Source organism: Haemaphysalis longicornis, unplaced genomic scaffold (genome assembly GCF_048455015.1).
Source record: "Haemaphysalis longicornis isolate Haplotype H1 unplaced genomic scaffold, Haemaphysalis longicornis Haplotype H1 scaffold_9, whole genome shotgun sequence".
Lineage (NCBI taxonomy): Eukaryota > Metazoa > Arthropoda > Arachnida > Ixodida > Ixodidae > Haemaphysalis > Haemaphysalis longicornis.
Genome location: NW_027526460.1, coordinates 89,941,381 through 89,962,302, shown reverse-complemented (window position 1 = coordinate 89,962,302; position 20,922 = coordinate 89,941,381). Strand labels below are relative to the sequence as shown.

Sequence of the window (20,922 nt, the reverse complement as noted above, 5' to 3'; positions counted from 1 at the left end):
TTCAAGTATGCCTAATATTTTTTTTGGTGTACACTGTTGACAGATATGAAATGTGTTTCCAGATTTTAATATTTATAATGATTTTGCCTGTATAAACCTGATTGATTGATTGATTGTGAGGGTTTAACGCGCCGACGCAACGCAGGCGATGAGGCGCGCCGTAGTGGAGGGCTCAGGATTAATTTTGACCACCTGGGGATCTTTATCGTGCGCCGAAATCTCGTACACACGGGCGTTTTTGCTTTTCGCCTCCATCAGAAAAGCGGCCGCCGCGGCCGGGTATCGAACCCGCGACCTCGTGCTCAGCAGCGCAACGCCTTAGCCACTGAGCCACCGCGGCGGGTGCCTATATAAACCTCTCGTTCAAGTATTCTCTTAATTCTTGGCCGGATGGCTAAATCGAGGGACATACAGGGAGATAGAACAAACTTTTCGGGTTTAAGTAGGCAGCGAAAGAATATCGTCTATAAACCATTGTGTCACTACATTTGCTTTTCAGCGGCCATGTTGGCCCCACATATATGTTGTGGCATATATGTTATGCATCAGAAATTCGCTATGAAATAGTTTAAACTTCCGTACAAAACTGTGAAGCAGGAGTGCTATTATGTTTTTATGCGGTAAAAATGGGGAACTTGTCTCCGCCAGTTCCTGGGAAGTCCAAAATTTTTTAACTATGGGGGTGTAACGCGCCGAAGCTACAACTGGGCTAGGCGGCGCGCCTTAAGGGGTATTCACACGACGAAGAAATCCGCTGGGCTGCTCCTAGGAGTGCGCGTCACGTGACTATTACGTCACAATGTCTCGCCGTCTCGCCTCTCCGATCGGAGGTCGGAGCTTTTGCTTTCCATCTACAAACAATCCGATCCTTGGCGGCGGACACGGCGGGGATTTCGTCTCCTCGTCGGGAAGCTGGCCACGACCCAAGTTCTAGAGCGGTTACAGGCACTCTATTTTAATACTTTTTATTACACTGGACGGGAAAATGCGCCGCGCACACGACAGGCGCACTGAGGGAGCCACGATTACCACCGGCAAGGTCGCTGTGCCAAGGCCCAGGTATCTCGAGTGATAGCTTGTTATCGCTCCCCAAAGCGCAAATAAAGCTGCACATACAAGAAAAGAAATAATGTTGTGATGGAAAATTGCATTAAAAATCATCGCCTGCGCCATTTACGAAAGCGGCAATCGAATTTTCGCTGCAGTGTTTAAGCTAACATCTTAATGCGGGCCTGTAAGCGGACCGGCCGGCTGCTCCTAGTGCGCGTCTCCCCACCCACTGCCTCGCGCGTCGTGCGCTCTTCTCTACGCTCGGCAGCGCCCGCGTCGCATCCACGGCCGATTTTTGGGCGGCTGATGAGATCAGTACGTAGGGGCTTTAGCAGACATTGTCGCCGTCGCGGAATTGGCGGTGCTACGGCAGCTCTGCTCTAGAGATACGCGACGGCAAACAGTGATAGCCGTCCGACAGCCCCACCCTCCGTGTGAGCGAAGGAGCTGGCACAGCGGAAGTCCGCCTGCGGTGATGTCCCAATCTCCCTCGGATTTCTCCCCTGAAAGGCTCCCCTAAAGGGCTCCGGATTAATTTTGACCACCTGGGGACCTTTAACCTGCGCCGAAACCTGGACACATGCTTTCGCTTCCATCTGAAACGTGGCCACCGCGGCCGGCAATATAACCCCCGAACTAGGCCTCAGCAGCACCACCCTTTAGCCATTGAGCCACCGTGGCGGGAACGCAGTTCAAAATTACAAATCTAGAATATGTGTCATCAGGTAGTTCAAGAGGAGCAAAAAGGAAAACCTGTATGGTACTGAATGGAAAGGGGGTAATTGCCATGCGTTGGAGGACGATCTAACGTCATTCTAAAAACACGAAAAATATGATACGTGGACGCGGTCAATGCGCTTGCACGCAACGACTTCATTTGCGATTCTACTGTGCAATCAGCACGATCCAACTATTGCACTTCCTTCAAGCCTAACGACTTTATCACGAGTGGTATCCCTTTATTGCTCCTCGGCGCCTATATAAGGGGCATCCCCTTAGACAAACGCCGGAAGGAGAGAATCACAAAGAAAATCTTTCGATTAAAATATTAATAACTAGAACTGCGCTATGTATGCATTTTTTGTAAGAAACGCCCTTTACGCCGAAGCAACCTCTCGTACTGATCGCACATATCGAACGGTGAAATGGGTCTCTTTTTTAATGTCTGTTTCCTATGTTACTTAAACCAAAAGCCATTAGCAAACAACTCTCACAGGCGATCGCATTTACTCAGCGTAGGAGTTCTCGTGTGGCTTGCACCCATCGCGGCATACAGTATGGATACTTATCATAGTAAATATCACCATGTATTATCTCATGCTGTAAAATGTTCCCTTGCGTTTATTTGCTGGTAACTGTTTCATTACTTTGACACGAGCATGAACGCACATGTTGAACAGCAGTGGTTAAACGCAAGCTAGGGGATCGTGGCACGAAAAGTTTCGACCAGTTCACATCTTTTCTGTCACAGGGAACGCTGAAAAATCGAATTCATGATCAGCGAAACGACCCTGGTTTCAAAGGGAGCCTCGAACGTTGCTATCTTGGTGCATGCTACGGTCTCACATTATTGGTCACATACAACAAATACAAAGATGCCATTTTTGTTTAAATATTGCCACATGAAACAAGTATACTTTGACCTAGGTTGAAGTGTCGCTTTAGTTATTCCTTCTATTTCAGTGGTCTCAGCAATGAACCAGAAGTAAGTTGTACGCCGACGGTTGTTGCACATGCCTTAATCAGCCTTTTAGCGTAGACTTCACGTCACACTTAGTGGCATTAGTGCGCCAGCAAGGAGTATAACGATCTTAAGCATGCCAGTGCGCTACCGCTGCATGGATCAACCACGAGGAGTCTGTGGGCTGTGAAGCCTGTGTCCATACTGTACAGTGTTACGTACAGGTGCAGTAAAAAAAAACTGGAACACAGTATCGCGAATTTACAGAACCTTCATCTTCCGGAAACTGCCTGACAGCATTGGTGCGCTCTTAAGGGAGTCCTGTCTAATAGGAAAAGCTCCTGTAAATCCGTAATGGCTGTCATATAGGTAGTAACACAAATATTCTGTGATATTCACAAATCCTTGTTTCAAATACTTATGACGGCACCTGTACCTTCAAAGTAGAACATACACAGTCTACTAGACAAGAATCAATCAATCAATCAATCAATCAATCAATCAATCAATCAATCAATCAATCAATCAATCAATCAATCAATCAATCAATCAATCAATCAATCAATCACGAATTAAATTACTACAGCGAGCACTGCCAAGGACAGCCATAAGAAATCTGTGCGTGTACTCTTGGTTGACATCCCGTTCTCGTGTGGGAGCAAGCCTGCGACTTCCCGAGCGCACCGAGCGCTATCTATTGGTTTGCTTCCAACAGTCCTATTATTTTGAGCAATTGCCACAATAGGCTCTCAGTCCGTCCTCAGAGTTAAAGGTAGAATCGTGATATTTGGCTCGAACGACCTGGCTTAGAGCCCCAGCCGTGCCAAAATTGGGGCAATACCCGCGATTCCTTTTATTGTAGAATGGTCTTTTGGCTCAGTTCTATGCCCTCTTTTCTTAAATGAGGGTGGTGTGGTTCATTTAGGTCGGTTTAGGGGGGGCGCGGCATATCAACGGGCGGATTTACGGTTCTGCATTGCACCGGTAGTGCACGGCTTGCACTAATCTCGGAGTGGAATATTGCACACTGTGGCTTAGGGCAGTATTGCACACCCACAAAGTTAACCTCCCGGAGAGGTGTATTGGACAACGCTTTGCAATTGCAAATCAATGCTGGTTCTGAGGCGCAGACGTTAAAGAGAACAAGCGTCATCTATCAGTACCTGCTCAATCAAGCAAACCAACCTGAGGAAGCTTATTGGAACCCCTGGAAAGAATCAGAATCAGATGGCCCAGAAATGCTTGTCTTCTAGATGTAGGATTATGGTAGTCTCTTTTGCGTTCTAGAACCAATCATGGTGTAGGTGTCAGCGCCAGAGTATGCATGACACCACCGTGGGAGGGGTTCGGAGACGCCGTCATCAAATTACTGAACGCACACCTTATCCACAAAGTGCCACGGAAAAGGATGGGTGGGCAGTTAGCAACCTCTGCTGTCTGCTGAATTGCTGCGTTTTTGCCCCTGTCCACAGGAGTCCAAGATCCCCACGTACAAGAAGATGCACAAGTACATGCTGGAACACGAGAGCGACGTCTACATGGAGACGTCACTGGACGGCGTGAACCGCGTCAAGGCGGGGGAGTATGCCTTTTTGATGGAGTCCGCCTCCATCGAGTACATCATCGAGAGAGACTGCAACCTCACGCAGATAAACGGCCTGCTAGACAACAAGGGATACGGCATTGTCACCAAAAAGAGTACGTACTGGCCTGCACACACGAAAAGAAAAAGCACAGAGAAGAAGCTGTGTTTGTGCGACAGCATTAGCGAAGCTGAGGCTGAAAGTTTAGCTAGTTGTTTTTCATTTGAGTGCATCTAATCAGAGAAAACGATACAAGGGCGAAAAAAGTGCCCCACAGGATGTTGCAGGAAGAAGAAGCTACTTAAAGAAACACATTATATCGTCACAATTGCGTAAACCGCGTCCAGGACTAGCACACAAGCCTAGCGAGCGCCTTTGTGTTCATTCTTTGCCCTTGTCTTGTTTATGCTGGTGAAGTATAATAAAAGCAATAATTAAATCGATAGGTCAAAAGATCAGTTTCCTTGGCACACAGATGGGTCACGGAAGGGCCTACGTATGGGACACGAAATAGCCTATGGCTCAAAGAACAAAAAAATTAGCAGGGGCTTAGCTCGGCTATGCCAGGTCGGCTCGGCTCGGCCAGGTCAGCTCGGCCAGGCCAGCTCGGCTATGCCGTGAGCTAAGGTTCAGCTGGTTATTCTTAGGTTTCCTGGTTATTTAGGATTAGATGATTATCATGCTTACTGCTGCTAAAACGATTTCCAATCCAATCGAATCCAGTCGAGTCCAGTCCAGTCACTACTCCTCCCGCATGAGCAGCACGGCTCTCCAGGAATCACGCGAAACGGCTATCAAGCGGCTCCGGCGCAGTAACAGACTTGGCTACTGCGCAACGGAGCCGACAGCTGGGCACGCGCCGGCTCCAGAGCGTCTGCCGCAGCTATGACGTCACTCCTCTGGACTGCGCAGACTGGCGAATGTGGAGACCCAATTCTGTACACACCCGTACTACAATTGGATTGGATTTCCAATACAATCCAATTTAATCCTATCCAATCCAATTTATATCCAATCCAATCCAAATCCAATTCAATCCAATCTCAGGCTCTTCGCGCTTGCGCAGTACGGCCCTTCACGGCCCACGCGAAACTGCTCAACCTCGGCCAGTGTAGCTTACGCTACAAAAAATGTCGGGCCATCTCACCTTAAGCGAAACCTCCGGAGGAGCGAAGCACGCGGTGTATAAAGCGCATTCTTGCCGCCTTAGCGTTTTTTCCAACGGAGATGGAACCTTTGGGCGGTAGAGGTGTACAGCTTTGCTGTAAAAGTCTTGTGTCTTCAAGCACGAAGTGTTCTAGCGCGAGGCGTAAGCGAGTGCCCCGGTGTTTTTTTATTACGCCTTACAAAGCGTTTTAGCGGGAGGCGTAAACGAGGCCCCCGGTGTTTTTTTTTTTTAGTACGCGTTACGTTCAGCGCGAGGCGTAAACGAGTGTCCTAGGGATTTCGTTGGGGCCTTCAACGTAGAAACGTGCGTTTTAGACGTGCACTGTACCCCACACGAGTAATTTGAGGATGCTAATTACACAAGTATTAGCAAGGGGCGTTCCTATGATTGTCTATTTTGCTTGACGATGCGAACGAGTGTTTTTGCCGAGCCAAAGTAACCATGAAAAGAATAAATGGACGCGGATGGAAACGCATGGGGATAATGAAGAGAATACTCGCTGGTAAATGGGACACCAATGTATAGTACTCCCTACGGCATTATCAGTACCAGGGTGAAGTTCTAATTTTTGTGTGTTGGGGAGGCGATCATCAATGTCAACATAACCGAGTGATGCACATGGGAAGACTCTAAACAAGAAAAGGAGATTAAAATGACGCAAACGAACACCATGTGGCTTGCGTTGTATCATTTAGGGATGTTTCCCATAGTTATAGCTATTCGGTCTGCCTTACTACTCATGGGAAACTTACTTCCTAGAGACCGCAGCTCAAAGTTGTCTCGCGTCCGCTCAACGAAGTAAATGAGCCCAGAAGGCTTGTTTGCACTCCCCGAATTAATCTCAATCAAATCTCCCTATAATGCTTTGCCTCGATCAAAAAAACTTCACGTTCTCTTCACCTTTATAGGAATAACCACGGTGTAGGGATTACACTCAGGTTATAAATGCCACAACCACTGGACGTAGAACCGGAGGCTATGGTAAAAAGGATACTTCCGCTAAAGAATCACGCCTGTTGGTTGTTGGGAATGCTGCACTCCCCGCCCAGTGCTACTTACTTTGACGTCCAGTAGCTAGTGTTTAATTGTCTCTTTGGTTTGTGCCAGACAACAGCATTCTTCCAAGAAAGCTGGTGGAAGAATGCTGCACTAAATCTGAATGACCTCCTCACTCCAGATGCTTTGAGCATGCGGAGTTTGTCGGTTATAGGGAAACAGATTATTTCTACTTTTCTGTTGGTAAATTTATATGCTACGTGTTTATGAGAAAGAAGAAAAAAGCCTACAAATGGCATGCTACCCACTTTTTTGTAGACGATTGTAAGGTGTCAAAGCGAATTTTTTTTCTCTCCGGAAGTGCCTCCGGAGTACTTGCTGAGTCATAGTGGGATTACAGTATTTTCGCACGCACACACTTCGGCGAAGAGAGGAGCTATAGAAATCCCTTATGTCTTATTTTGCAATTACACAAAATGAGTGGTCAGTGTTTCAATGTTACTTATGGAAAGATATACGCTTCAGGGCACTTAAAGAAAAATTATTCAATTTTGCGCACCGTTCTAGTAACTTAAAATTTTAGAATCCATCTATATACCTATGTTACTGTATGCATGTACGTGTACATGTGTAAGTTTCACATGCGAAAACAAACATCATCTTCCTGAGCCACCATTGGGCGTCAGAGAAGGGTAGCCGATCAAACCCGCACTCCTTTTCATAACAACATTTTAATCATTACATAGTTAATATTGGGTTTAATGCACGCAATATTCGGTGTACGATAGTCAGGGTGTTCATAATAAAAGTTGTACATTTTTTCTCTCCTCGAGCACTTCACGGCTCGCAACACACATAGTAGAGAAAAGTGCAAACGGAAAGGGTGTAACCGTGTTTAGACCACTGCGAAGTAAACGAGAACACGGAACTCGTTCCCCCGCGGTGATGTTGTTTGATCCAATTCCTGGGCAAAGAAGTTTGGTTGGTTTTTAATTTAAAGGTACTGTACAAAAGCGATTTTGAAACATTAACCCTGAGCATGCTGTTTAAAAATACCTGACTAACGTCTGTGCCCTCTTACTCTCTCTCTCTCTCTCTCTCTCTCTTTGTCAGAGTCGCCGTACCGGCAGATTCTCTCGAGCGGCATTCTGAAGCTGCAAGAGGCGGGAAAGCTGCACAGCTTCAAGGAGAAGTGGTGGAAGGAGCGCAAGGGCGGAGGCAAGTGCGTCGACGACGCCAAAAAGTCTTCGGCCGTCACCGAACTCAGCCTCGCCAACGTTGGCGGCGTCTTCGTCGTCCTGCTGGGCGGCCTCGGCTTGGCATCCATCGTGGCCGTCATCGAGTTCTTCTTCAAGGCCAAGAAAATGGCCAAGGAAGACTCGGTGAGGAGGAGAGCACTCACTCACTCACTCACTCACTCACTCACTCCTTTGGATTTCTGTCAAAAAGTATCAAAAAAGCGAATAAGGGATACTTTCTTCTATATCTGAAGTTAGCACGTCTTTGTTTAGGATTCTCCTCGTGGGTTGGAGAATTTTTTTTTTCAATGAACCATGAATGCAAAGCAAACCAACGACGGTCGCTCAAGGCACGGGTCTTTTTTGTACTCCTCGCTTACTCCGCGTTTGCCTACGCGCTTTACCCCTTTACCTTGAACAGCCTGCTCGGCCTTCGTCACCATATCGAAGGTCGTGGTCTTGCATTTTCTTTAGCGACATAGCCGCAACAGGTACGACCAAGCAGTGGCCTAATAAGTTTATCTTCTTATAATTCCAACAGTCATTCGTGCGCGTTGTTGAGATCGATTAAAATCAAAGTTTTTCTGTTTTATGCATTGAGAGCGGCAGAAAAAGAGCATATGCCCCGCAGTTGCAGCTCTAGTCACCATCACGAAACTGTGGCGCACACGTTTGTAGCACCGCCCCGAGACAGAGTCCCCGCGGATGGTGGCGGCAGCGCAGTTGTTCCACGGCACCGACAATTCGAACATTTGAGTTTTATTACCGGTGGGAGGCCTTTGGGATTATTCACAGCCTCAACAACTGTGTCCACTCTTCCCGCTTGCGGTACAAGTAGCACAGCTTGCAGAGGGTCAAAGTTGTTTCTGAAAAAAAAAAATAATAACCACGCCTACACCGCTCCTGTTGTGGCCTATCGCCGTGGAATGCAGGCAAATTCTTTTCCGCGCGATGCGGAAGTTGGGATCCTTGCTGATAAAATCAGCCGGGCTGGATAGAGTAGTGTAGGTAACGTTTGAAAGGCCCGTCGACATTCCCCTGGCCCAGGGGGCGTAATCAGCCTTTCCGGGAGTTTCATGGGGCGGCAATTCAAAATAATCGACGAAGCCACACCAGTACTCATCTTGTTGATCGTCATTGGCATTGAAAGCATCTGTTTTTTGTTACTTTAGACAACCTTCCGTTCACAGAGAAAAAACAAACCGACGCACAGGCAGGTGAAACTACGGACACCGCACCAATTCAACATAAAGAGACAAGTTCCTTAGCTGAGCGTGGAATGATTGGGGTAAGGAAAAAGGCACCGATAGCTTCTCGAGACCGCCTCTATTATAATCTGTTTGCGACCGAAGAAATGAACAAAAACTCCCTGCGCGAGCTTGGGATAGCCTTTTGGTTTTCCTTCACTTTCCCTCGGCGACGCTGGTCTGTGGTCAAAAATGCACGTCGGTGCAACACCGTTAGAATCAAGAAATCTCACGACTTTCATGACCTAACCAGTACAGGGCCACTCTTGACAAGTGCAAAACAGTGAATTGGGGATGCGTTGTTTCGTCCCGTAATAACTACTTCGTGGACCGAAGTACGGTGAGTGCTAATGAAAGAGAAAAGCGAAGCCGCCTGTCACCCTAAATAAGTATGAATGGTTGTATTCAAACTGCCATCTTGCCGTAGGCAGCTTTGACATCCGGACGCTTCCCTGTGCTTTTGCAGCAGCATGTAAAATCATGTACAAATGAAATGCGGACGCGCAAATATGAACGAAAACACACAAATAGCGGGCTCTCCTTCTTCGAAAGTCAAATTGTCGCATCACTCCAAAGCAGGAGCGCAGTTTGTAGACGTGACTTTTCCAATACACCCCGACAGCGTCAATATGTGATCTCCATAAACCAAATTCTTCGATTTGGTGCGTTCCCATTGATATTTTTGTGGTCGCTCTTCATTAGTCCGCGACTCCAGTATTTGTGACAGTTTTCGCGTGACGTCCTGCACCTAACTCCATTTCCTGCTTTTCATTTTTAAGTATTCTTTTCTTTTGTTTTCTTTATACTTACACACTCTTAGATATTACAAGTACCAAGCCGTATGCCGCAAGTTGGAAAGAGGTCACGAGAACTCGCACAAGCGCTTCATCAACCCCTATGATCCTTGCTTAAAAGGAGCGTTAGAAGTGGCACCCATGGCATACTTTCTTGAGTTCACTTTTACATAGCATACTTTCTTGTGTTTACTTCTTCAGATGTTATCTAATATCCAAGCCGATGAAATTCCTGTTCCCTGCTCGTCCACATTCTTGTTGCCTGGGACTTTTTATCTCACAAAACAGCACTCTCTATACTTTATGTAACCGATTTGCAACTTTATATTGTAGGCGCCATGTTGATGTCCTTTCAAAAATTTGTCCTGAAAGGGCTGCCAAGTCACACCAACACATCCATCTCAAAGTCGTCTCATCGCAGTGTAGGCTGCATCCCTTCGTGATCGGCGTTTGTCGCAGTTTTTACATCTTGTAGGGACTGCTAATCCATCTCCAGAGTCTGCTTGTTTCATACAATGTCTCATGTACCGCAGCCTGGTACAAACAGGGCCTGTGTCTTAGAAGAATGCTAAGAGCAGTATAAGAGTATGACAAATTACATCTAGTAAGTGTCTCTTACGCTTGCGTGTTCGCTGATATTTATGTCCCCTTAGATTAAATCTCCCTCATCCGGTCGAGCCTGGTAGCGCCTCTCAGACAGTGAAGTATTCGATACTGCGGATTTTTCTTTCGGTATAGGCGTCCCTTGTACATTTTTGTACACACATTCATACGTGCTCCGTATGTGCAATCAGCGTTACTGTGGCGTTATCTTTCCTTATCCTGTACTTTGTATCATTGTGAAAAGGTCCACCCGCTATAGAGTGGATGTGCCACGAGAATATGCGACATCCCTACGATAGGCCAAGCGTGACCACTTGATATCTGACGTCGTTGAGCGGTACCCCAAGCTTAAAATACAAGAGATACAACGTCGCTTGACATGTCGTTATGATAAACGTTCTGGTTAAGTACCTAACGTTAAGCATAAACGTTAAGCGTTACGACTAACCACAAGCTTCGAGTTACAGCGTCTTTAAACCATAAAAGTTGGATAGAGTACCCATTGTCCTCACTGACTTAAAATGGTGGGTACCGGCTAAAGTGAAATGCCAGAGCGTCGTGCTTCAGCCATGAGCTCTGGCGCTGCTGTTAAACTAGCAAAGTGACGCATAACCAATAGAGTTGCACATAGGCGTGGTGGGGTATTGGAAAACGCTTTACCAACCGGAATGTTTGGTGCTGCAGCCTACGCTGCCACGGAAGCTGCTGGGGACGGCAACAAGCAATCAACACGTCACTCATATACAGCTACAGTAGTAGGAGGATCGACCACAAGAAATCGGTCTTTGCAATCAGAATTTTGCATGCGTACTCTGACATCTTGCACAGAGTAGCGAATACGCAAAATACGGCATCCTACAACGCTTTGTGAACAAGAATGCATGCTACGTTCGCACAATATTTTGAGGTTAGCGTATCCAAAATGTATACGCAAACCCGTGATAAAACACGCAAAGGCCCTTGCCGCACATCAGCGCTCTCATTCCTCGCTGTAACCGAGCAAAGCAACGGGACACGGAAGACAAGTGAAATAGAATGAGCAGGAAAGCGGAGAAGAAAAATATGGCAAAAGTGCGAGGAAGGAGGGGTATGCTGACTAAAGCGCAAAGTTGGGCGAGTTGGTTGCTAACTAGGGAATTCATCGTACTAGAGAACAATAACACACAGACAACGTTTAGTCGCTGTGTCAATGTTCGTTAGTAGGATGATTTGCCTAGGTGTGCCGAGACGGCGCAAGACATTTGTTGTCGCCGGCGGTGACGCGCTACGCGTTAACCGAGAAAACGAAGATGACACTGAAGATAGAGCGAGCAGGAAAGCGGTGGATGAAAGTATGGCAAAAGGCGTGAGACATGGTCCCCCGCGGCGACGCACTAGGAGACAACGCCAGGGTATATCGTGCGCCTTCATGCGCTCGATGATGCGGCGATCACTTCGTGAAATGCAGCTGGTATGCGCCGTTACACAGCAGATGGAAGTTTGATTTTTCACAAATTTATCATTACAGAGTACATTAATCGTCAGCAAAAGTGTTTTGTTCTCAAGCATCTCTGTGGTGGTGTACAAGTTAGACTGTAGGCGTTTCCCGTCTAAGCTTCTGCGCCACCACTAGAGGTTCCACGGAAGCTGATCGGCACACCGCAACGCTCTAGACCCCACCCACTGACCGACGCATCTTTGGTTTTCTCTTCTCTGCGTTCGCAGGTATCCCTTTGCAAGGAAATGATGAAGCAGCTCAAGTTCGCCATATCGTGCCGGAGTTCCACGATGCCCGTGAAAAGCAACAAGCCGCCCGAAGTGGACAGCAACGGCGGAGACTACCGCATCTCCACGCTGCCGTCGTTCACATCGGACTTTTGAGCGCTGGTCGTGCGCATGCCCGGCCCCCTCCCTCTGCCCTTCAGTGGACGGTCGGTGAAAGCACCCTGCTGAACACCGTAGTGGACCGCTGTTGCCGCCACGCCGCATTTCCTTTACGCGTTCCTACTTTCCTGTCTTTATCCGATCACGGCGTATTCACCTCGATGGCATTCTGCGGACTTATGCTTGATTAGAGGGTGTCAACGCTAGCCTGCTTTGTATTGTAGCTGTAATTTCCGGCTTTGTTGCGCTACGGATTTTGTCCCGTTGAGTGCTTGTGTAAAGGCTCGACACATGTGCGGAAAGCGACACATTTTTGCATGTGTTTTCCCTCTCCAAAACCGGTCCCGTAGCCTTCATGCGTGCTCCTGACCGCCACCGAACCGATTTCTAAAGGGAAAATTCGTTGCGAAACTTGCCGCTTTTCGCACATGTGTTTCACCCATAAGACTAATTTTTTTCCGTCTATCGTAGCATCAATCCTCCAACTGCTACATGACTTAAGTTTTAATTTTTTTTTAAGTTTTTGTTTGAACTTAAGCATCCTGTGTTTTAAACATCCAGCCTACAAAGGCGTTTTTTTTTTTTTTGTCGCCTATGTGTGAACAGCCAGCACGTAAAATCTTGTCGAAACAGCTTCTCGTGAGAAAAGTCTATGTTTTGTCGGCCTTTTCTTCCTGTTGTAACCTTTTAGCGCAACCGTACCCGTCTAGCATTGTCTTCGAACCACCAGCCGTTACTTTGGTAGACAGCAATCCTCCAGAAAGTTTATACAAGCGTCGTCGATTCGCGGCGCTGGCGCGGCCGCCGAACACGAGGAGTACCTCAAAGTACACAGAACAGAACGACTGAGAAATGACAAGGAAAAAAAAAACTCTTTTTAGGATGTAAACAGTCTCGTACTACTTACCTGCTCATCCGTTAAGCTGCATCGTTTTGAAAGTTGTGCAGTTGAACGGCACACGCTTCACTTGTTACTTCGATGTTTTCTTTCGTGCGTGTGAATGTGCGTGCTTCGTAGTGTGCGAATGAGTCAGAAACGAGTACGTGACATTCGTGTCCGAAAAACATGTTTTTCGTGTGTTGATTGTAGTCACTGGGTGTTGTGATAGCGGCCAGGAGGAAAGGACAATGTGAATACGGAAAAGTGATTCGGAGCGCTACCGGGCGCTGCCAGTTTTTGTTCAAAGAAGGAAACTGGTGCTCTTCGGCATCCTTCTTTTGTTTTTGGCTTCGCAGGTTTGTAGACATAGAGCCGACACTTAGTATGACTTTCAGCGGTGCTCTAGCTAGCGTTTAAGACACTTCACGGCGGGCATATAACTTGCCTCCTCCCTTGCCTGAAATACTTTTCGTGGCCACCTTGCGTAGTCTAGCCCCACGAATGAAGTTACGTAAAGTCAATTATGACCCCACAAGGGCATTAAACCGGCACACCTAACCAAGGAGAAAGCACGGAAGTGTCAAATATAAATTCCTTCGGAAAAAAAAGGTCGCAGAACAAAACAGTTGTTCTCGGTTAGTCTGCTTCTAATAACCTGGCAATATTTTCGGTTGTTGTAATGAAAGTCTTAAAAAACTACCCGTATTGAAGTTTTATCTTGTTCGTACCTGGATGCCCAAGGCAGTTAGCGGTAGTTAGTAACTCCTGTCGTAGAAAGGCGGATTAGTGCAAAGGCAACGATTAGCCGCATATATTGAGTCTAACGATGAACTGTTCAGTTGTGCACGCACTTACTGGACGGTTCAATAACGATTTATGACCACGTGTTTGCACGAGCTCGGGTCGAGTCTATTTGAATGCAGCACCTCGGTGCGTAAAACGCCGTGTTAGCTTCTCTACCAGCATCAATCTCATTTTCTTGACTCGAGAAAAGCAAACAGTCCATCGCCTCGCTTTGGTGTTTAGAAATGTTCAGAGCAGATGTGAGTAAAACAACGGAGTGCAGCAGTGACTGCTGCTTCTCGACTGACTGATGTAGAGCCTTTATACAGCCGATAAAACAATTTATTGCCTACAATCAAGAAGAAATAGCTGATATCACAGCCGGTATTGACGCCTGTATTCGAAAGACACAGCCAAGTTCTGTCCGACTCAAACGGAGTGCGTTTACATCATGTAGCCGAGGTTAAATTGACGTGGCTGCTATTCCTTCAACAGTTTGACTTCACCCGAGCAGCATTTACCCGTATGAATGGTGACAACAATCCGATTTAGTCTAATTCGTTCCGGCTATGTCGCAGTCATGGACAATGTGGCATGTTAAAAGCCCTTTGCAGTGCTGGGGTGGGGTGGCGGGGGGGGGGGGGGACGCTATGCTTGTTGGTTTTGTAGCTGGTAAACACGTCCGATGTAAACGCGGTGCAAAGGGTGCTGGTGTTCTTAGAGTTGTATGTGATTGCATATGGATCACTTCGCAGCCTGTGCATGTTTCTCCATTTCCAATGATCTCTCACCCCTTTCACTAATAACCCATTTCTACTTCCCGACTTTGCCTATGGCAAACGAGCACAAGGAACACATCTTCTTATTACGCAGTGATTGATAACTTGTGGACCTGAATTAAGTGGCTCTAATCAGGTGTAGCTTACAAAGAGCTTACAAATTCGCTCTAGCTCCCTACCCCTTCTAAAGGGTAGCATTGGCGGTGAGCTCTGCTTGATATATTTCCTCGTATGCCAAGTAACATTGCCCCCTTCCAAACACCTAAGCCGCCTTGGCTTCTAGAGACCTAAATGTTTGCTTCAGGTTCGTTGCCGAGTTCATGCTCTCAGGCAGTCATTTGGCGACCTGTATGGCATGTTCCCTCCTTGAAACTCTTCCCTTGTAGTCCAATCTCACTGCGTGGCCTGTAACTGTGTAAACACCTCCTGTGACACGTTAAATTTGCGTCAGGATTTGTCCTGCTGAAGTTGAGTGAAATGTAAACGTGCCACGAGTTTGCCCTGTAAGTTGCGAACGGGGCGTCCGTACGCGGCTCTCTAGATGATGACGTAGCTCCACTTTGCGGGGTGTCGACGTTGTTTCGACGTTTACCTGGATTGCTCATGCTTCATCGACACTCGCAGAATCGCGAAGTAGCCGTTGCCTCTATGCCGAATTGCCGGCATGCATGGTTATAGATCCCTCTCAAACATTGAGAAATCGTAATGCTCAACACTGTTCATTTCTACCGGTATTGGGTTAAAACCTGCCTAAAGTTCCTCCTGTTAATTGTAAGGCCGATTTCGGAAGTCGTGGGCCACATTCTTGCGCCGTTGAAGTCAGAGGCACTTTATATGCGGGAGCGTTCCCGCGTTTGCGACCCGAATGTAAGCTAGAAACGTTTAGAACGAATATTGTCGATTTTTTTTCCTGAACTTCAGATGACATATGCAAAGATGTCATCACTAATAATTTCAGAGAACAACCAAATGTGGTGTTTGCGGATTAATCACGTAAGCATACGAACAGAAAGCGAGCATAGCTCTCTGTATTTCTTTCCTTTGATTTAAGTTGCTCGCTATATATATGATTTTACTCATTAGTGTGCATCGCATGAACCGCGTGTTTTCCACCTTCATATAAAACATGCTGAATTTTGAAGGGGTATGCACAATTGGTTGAATTATGGGAGTGTTGGATGCAGGTGGACTAAGAAGGAAAATGCACACATCCAAACATTTCTGCCTACAGTGTTGCATTTCTTATGTAAACACTAATCAACTTGTGCGCAACGCACCTAGGAGTACTGGTTCTTCAAAATGTTGTCCTTCCCCGCTCATAGACTGGCATACCGAAAAATTCATTTACTGCTTTCCCTGGCCTTCGCCGCGTTAAATTTCTATACCTGCTCTGATTTTCCGCTGGGTAAAATATTTTTCCTGCTTTCCAAGCAGACGGTGCGTCACCTAAATCAAATTGAGTCAGTATAAATCCACGGGATAAATTGCACGACGGTTTCATCATAAATCTACCTCCTGCCAAAAGCAGACGAATGTAAAGAATAACTTAACGCCCCACAGACGCAAAATGTGTGCGGGTCAGCAGGAATCTTTTGCTACAGCAGTGTCAGTATTTCGAACACGGAAGTCGGGGAAACAATGGCAAGCCTTCACTGAACAGCTGTAAGCCGCGTTTGGTACCAAGGCCGTTCAAGAGGTCAACTAACCATCAGAAGCCTTACTGTGCGAATTTGTGCGTGCATGGCAGACATCATTTCTACAGTCTGCTTTATTATCTGTATACTGAGCTTTCATTTTGTATTTGGCCCGCTTCCTTCTCTGACACTGCTGAACAAAAAACCCCTTTCGGTTTTACAAAAATCTCTCCGGCATTATTTTATTCCATAAAATTGAGAAAAAAATGACGTTGAAATGGTTTCGCACAACAGACAAAAGGTAGAGATTATCAGTCTACAACGGCATTTCATCACACACGTCACTTTCGAACTAATTTCAATGTTTTTTTATATATATCAGGTAAAACTAAACCAGCTTTCCTTTTAGGAAGAAGAAACTTGAGAAATGTTTTATGATCATGGTACAAGTTAAAGAAATTCTGATAAAGTAATTTTGCAAATATTGTAGTTTAACTAGGAAGTACATCAAAAACGGATTCGAACTCTGTTCCCAAAAACATAATCTCTCGCTCAACGTTATTTCGTCGTTAGTTGAATCAACCGAGTGATAAACATTTCGATCATTTGGTCTGGGCACTGCTCGTTGTGGTGCGACTTTTTTAAGCGTAACGACGTAGTTGTATAGAGGGTGTGCGACATATACCATAGCGTATAGAGCGATAAGGGGAAGTTTACTAACACTTCCCTATTTGTACAGGCTTCTCGTTTCTCTTCCGCTCGATAATTATATCACGCTCACCACTCTTTTCTAATACCACCTGGTCGAGAGAGAACAGTAGTTGTTTATGCGGGCTCCGATGTCTTCACTTTACATGGTTGCAACTGTGCCAAACTTGAACTGGGTGGTTCAGTTCATTTTATCTGTTCTTTTCTCCGCCAGTTTGTCGTTGTTTGTAAGACTAGTGTTGTTGTTCATGCAGTCGGGGAAGTCATTAGAGTCTGCATTAAATATACGACGCTGCCTCTCCCAGAGCACAGACATGACACATAAATCAATTTAATTAGTCTTAGTGAGGCTGTCTTTTTACCTGTAAGGATAACTTCTCCTAGCGTAGTATCCAAAATGGGCTTTCGCACGAACTCTTTCCGACAATAATGGTAGCAGGAATATTTTAGGTAATCTGTAGAGTTGGAATTTTCGAAACAGCCCCGGAAAGAAATAGACAACGAGTTAACAGTTTATTTCGTAGAATTCTCAGCAGAAATTCATTATTGACGGCACAAAGCATGTCGAAAAGCGTAGCTACCCTTTGACAAAATACTTGTAACTTAAAAATACCTCGGTTTAAATTGCTACTTGGATGTCTTTAACACTTGAAGCTGTTATTTGATGTGAAACAACGTGCAACTTTTCGTAGTCATGATGTGTCAATGAACGAACGGTTCGTGCAGAAGACTTTGTCTGGGGCGGAAGGTACAGACTGCTGTTACTTTATTGAGGGTAGAGGAGGTTGTTAAATCGGCATTGCGCGAGATACATGAAGCAATCATTGGTTCATCTCAACCGTGCGTCGATGTCAGTGCTGTTGAACAAACGTTTGTGAAATCCACTCACCACAGTGTTGTTCGAGTGGATGCGGTATCATTTTGATACATTATTAAAACTATTTTAACTAAATAAAAGTTATATACTACCACTGCCTCCGTTTCTCTTCCTCCGATTCTGTTGTTGCAATTCTCTGCGGCTGATAAAGTAAGTCTCAAGAACAGTTTTTCAGGAAGTATCAATTTTTTTCTCCAGGAAACCTATTATGAACATCGTTTTGATTGCAACCCGTACTTTTCGGGGAAAAATGTCATTGCAGCCAGGTCAGGTTCTGGAGGAAATTGATTGGTGCAGAAATATCCGTGCTAACGCTTTCGTTGGTCACGTTACCTTCGGAAGCCATGATTGAAACTGGTCCACAAGCGCCAATCAGGAGTTAAAACTTTCACAGGCAGTGTGTACGCACTCGCACACATGCATACTCAAAAGCGTATTGTAAACGACAAGTTCTCACAGTATTTCAGAGGTGAATATCCGGGGTTATTTTACTACTGAAAATTTGATATAGTTTGCAATTAGTTGTTGTTATCTCTGAGTGGCCAGAAAATCCACACAAGCTGTTTTTAGGGGGTTCATCAATTTTAACTACATGCCGAGTTACTGGAGCCAGGGCCCTTATCTATTCCTCTGTATATGCAGGGAGTACTCTAGTCATTGTACCGGCCTTCTCTGCATCGAAAAACAGACAACCGCTGTATTCTATTCTAACGAGACGTTCTAAGACGTTCTGACAAATAAAGACGGCACAATAAAACGTCTTCGTATTGTTAACTAGGTCCCAGTCGAACAACTGCCAGTTGGGCTTGTTATACGTCCATGATTGAAAAGCGGTAAACACGAAATCGAATGAAGAGACACAGAAAGAAGCGCACTAGCAACTGAATTTTATTTTGAAAAACGAACATATATACAAAGAACAAGAACACGAAGCTGCGTCATCACCAAAACGTTGATAGCACCGATACATTTGGAAAATGCATATGAACGTTAAGGACTATATATATCCGAAAGCAGCAAGTACAAGTAATCGCCAAATAATCACGCATGCGCGTGTAGTGAAAATTACACGTGCGCTTGCACGTGTAGTGAAAACTAGGAAACCCAATCAAACCCCCTCTAAAAACGCACTCTATATCAGATAACTGTACGAATGGCTGGTGGACACAAGAAGTTCCTCCCTTCCTAATGCGAAAAGCTTCCATGATCGCCCTTGTGTATGGCTTTGCGTTCGTATCAATGACGGCTGTGTCATCTAGTTTTGGTTTACACGTTTTTGTACAGTTTGCAGTGCACAGCTAGATGAGAGTACGGTGCCCCTTTCAAAGAACTTTGATGCTCGCGAAGGCGAACGTTGAGGAAACGACCCGTCTGGCCAACATACTCCTTCCCACAGGTCGCAGTAGATTCACGATTTTTTCCTCCTTCAAGAAGAGTGCAGCTTATGAAGCGCTGTTCACCACCCGAAGACATGGTAAGTGCAACATATAGAATGTCACGTTTCAGGGTCAATCCCCGAAGGAAAAAGGGATAAACTGGCGTTCAGGAGGTATGGGTGACGAAGAAGAGGAAGATATTTAAGTTTGCTTCCAAAGAGCAGACCGAATACAGGATGACACGAACGACACACGCGAGGCAGCGGCGATCAGGACAGTGAAAAGTCGTCTGACGAGTACGAAGCCTATCAGAGCATGATGCGACTGCCGGGAGAACCACAAGGGGACAGGAAAAACGCAAGGATACAGCAAGAGCAAGAAGCCCGAGCGACGGATGGTCTCGGAGGAAGATGCCAGGGGGACGCGCCACGTAATTCAGGGTGTGAGCGAGTCAACCTGACATCGGTTCCGCTGGTGACACTACGTTCCGCCTTTCCAGTCGCACCGCCAACGTGTGCATTCGCGCCCCGGCATCACGGGACGGTCGGGCGCGTGCGTCCAGTATGTACGCCTGCCAACATACGCTTTGACGGCCCCCACAAGGCGATGCTTCGCGATCTTCCCAGGGTACCCTGCTGTTACAGTGACGGCCCTGTGGCCAGACACTACCTACTGCTGCGCGAGCTACTACAGCGGGAGCCGGAGGACCCACGACCGGACGCGCGGGGCATGACGACGCCGTCCCAACAACTCCCATCGACGCCGGGATCGCCCTACAAGACAACTACGGGTACCGCGCGTCGAGTTCACGCAACGTCTGTTCCACGTCAGTGCCGGCGACAGGGGTAGGCCCTTCCGCTAACAACAGCTCTGAGAGGTTCCTTGTTTAGGACGCTGTAGAAATATTAATAGCCTGACTTGTATACTGTTGCTTGCTTTGTTTATTATTGTGAGGTGGGTGTTTTTTGTTTGATTTTGTGTTTTTTTTTGTTGTTGTTATCGTCCTTACGAGTATACTTCATGTAAAATAAATCCGCGCTGTGTGAAGTCTGAACCACGTCAGCGATTCGCTCTGAGGTGGTTCAGACTTCCCGTGACAGAGGAAACCGTTTTCTTAGGGTATTTACTTGTCTTACATGTTCGGCACGCATAGGTAGAATCCCTTGCTCACGAGTTTTAGCACTATTACACAGCGTCAAGAATCGGAGAAAACACGCCAGGAAATCACCCGCAAATGTTGTTGCGACAAATACCGGATACCAATCGATCACTGCTTGTACATGAGGGTGGTGGTGGTGGTGGCAAAACGTTTAATGAGCCAAAGGGAAGGGGTATAAGGGCGTGGTTAGCCTCCTAAGTCAAGGAGGCCTCTTGTCCGGGCTGCCTCCAGTGCGTGCCGCACCAGGGCGACCTGGCGCTCCGGTGCGGAGCTGGTCAGCTCGGACTCCCACTGCTCAGGGGAAGGGGAGGGGTGGGGATGGGGGTGTTGGCGGCAGGAGAAGACGAGGTGGTAGGTGTTGAGAGGGATGTGACAATGTGGGCAGTCGGGTGGAAAGAGAGAAGGGGAAGTGTGGGATAGAATGACGTGGGTAAAGTAGGTTTCGGTCTGTAGTCGGCGGAGGATGTAGGCCGGTTGGGCGGTGAGGGAAGGGTGGGAGGGTG

General features: G+C 46.6%; 1 protein-coding gene across 1 annotated transcript in view; it reads left to right on the top strand.

Annotated features, from left to right (window-relative positions):
* LOC144152905 (glutamate receptor ionotropic, kainate 2-like) overlaps positions 1–17,975 on the top strand; it is a 397,026-nt gene extending 379,051 nt beyond the window's left edge. The window contains exons 13-15 of the mRNA XM_077684459.1: positions 4,204–4,429; positions 7,592–7,860; positions 12,065–17,975. Coding sequence (XP_077540585.1) covers positions 4,204–4,429; positions 7,592–7,860; positions 12,065–12,220 — 651 coding nt within the window. The 3' untranslated portion in view covers positions 12,221–17,975. The remainder of the gene's footprint in view (positions 1–4,203; positions 4,430–7,591; positions 7,861–12,064) is intronic.
* The last annotated feature ends 2,947 nt before the right edge of the window (positions 17,976–20,922 follow it).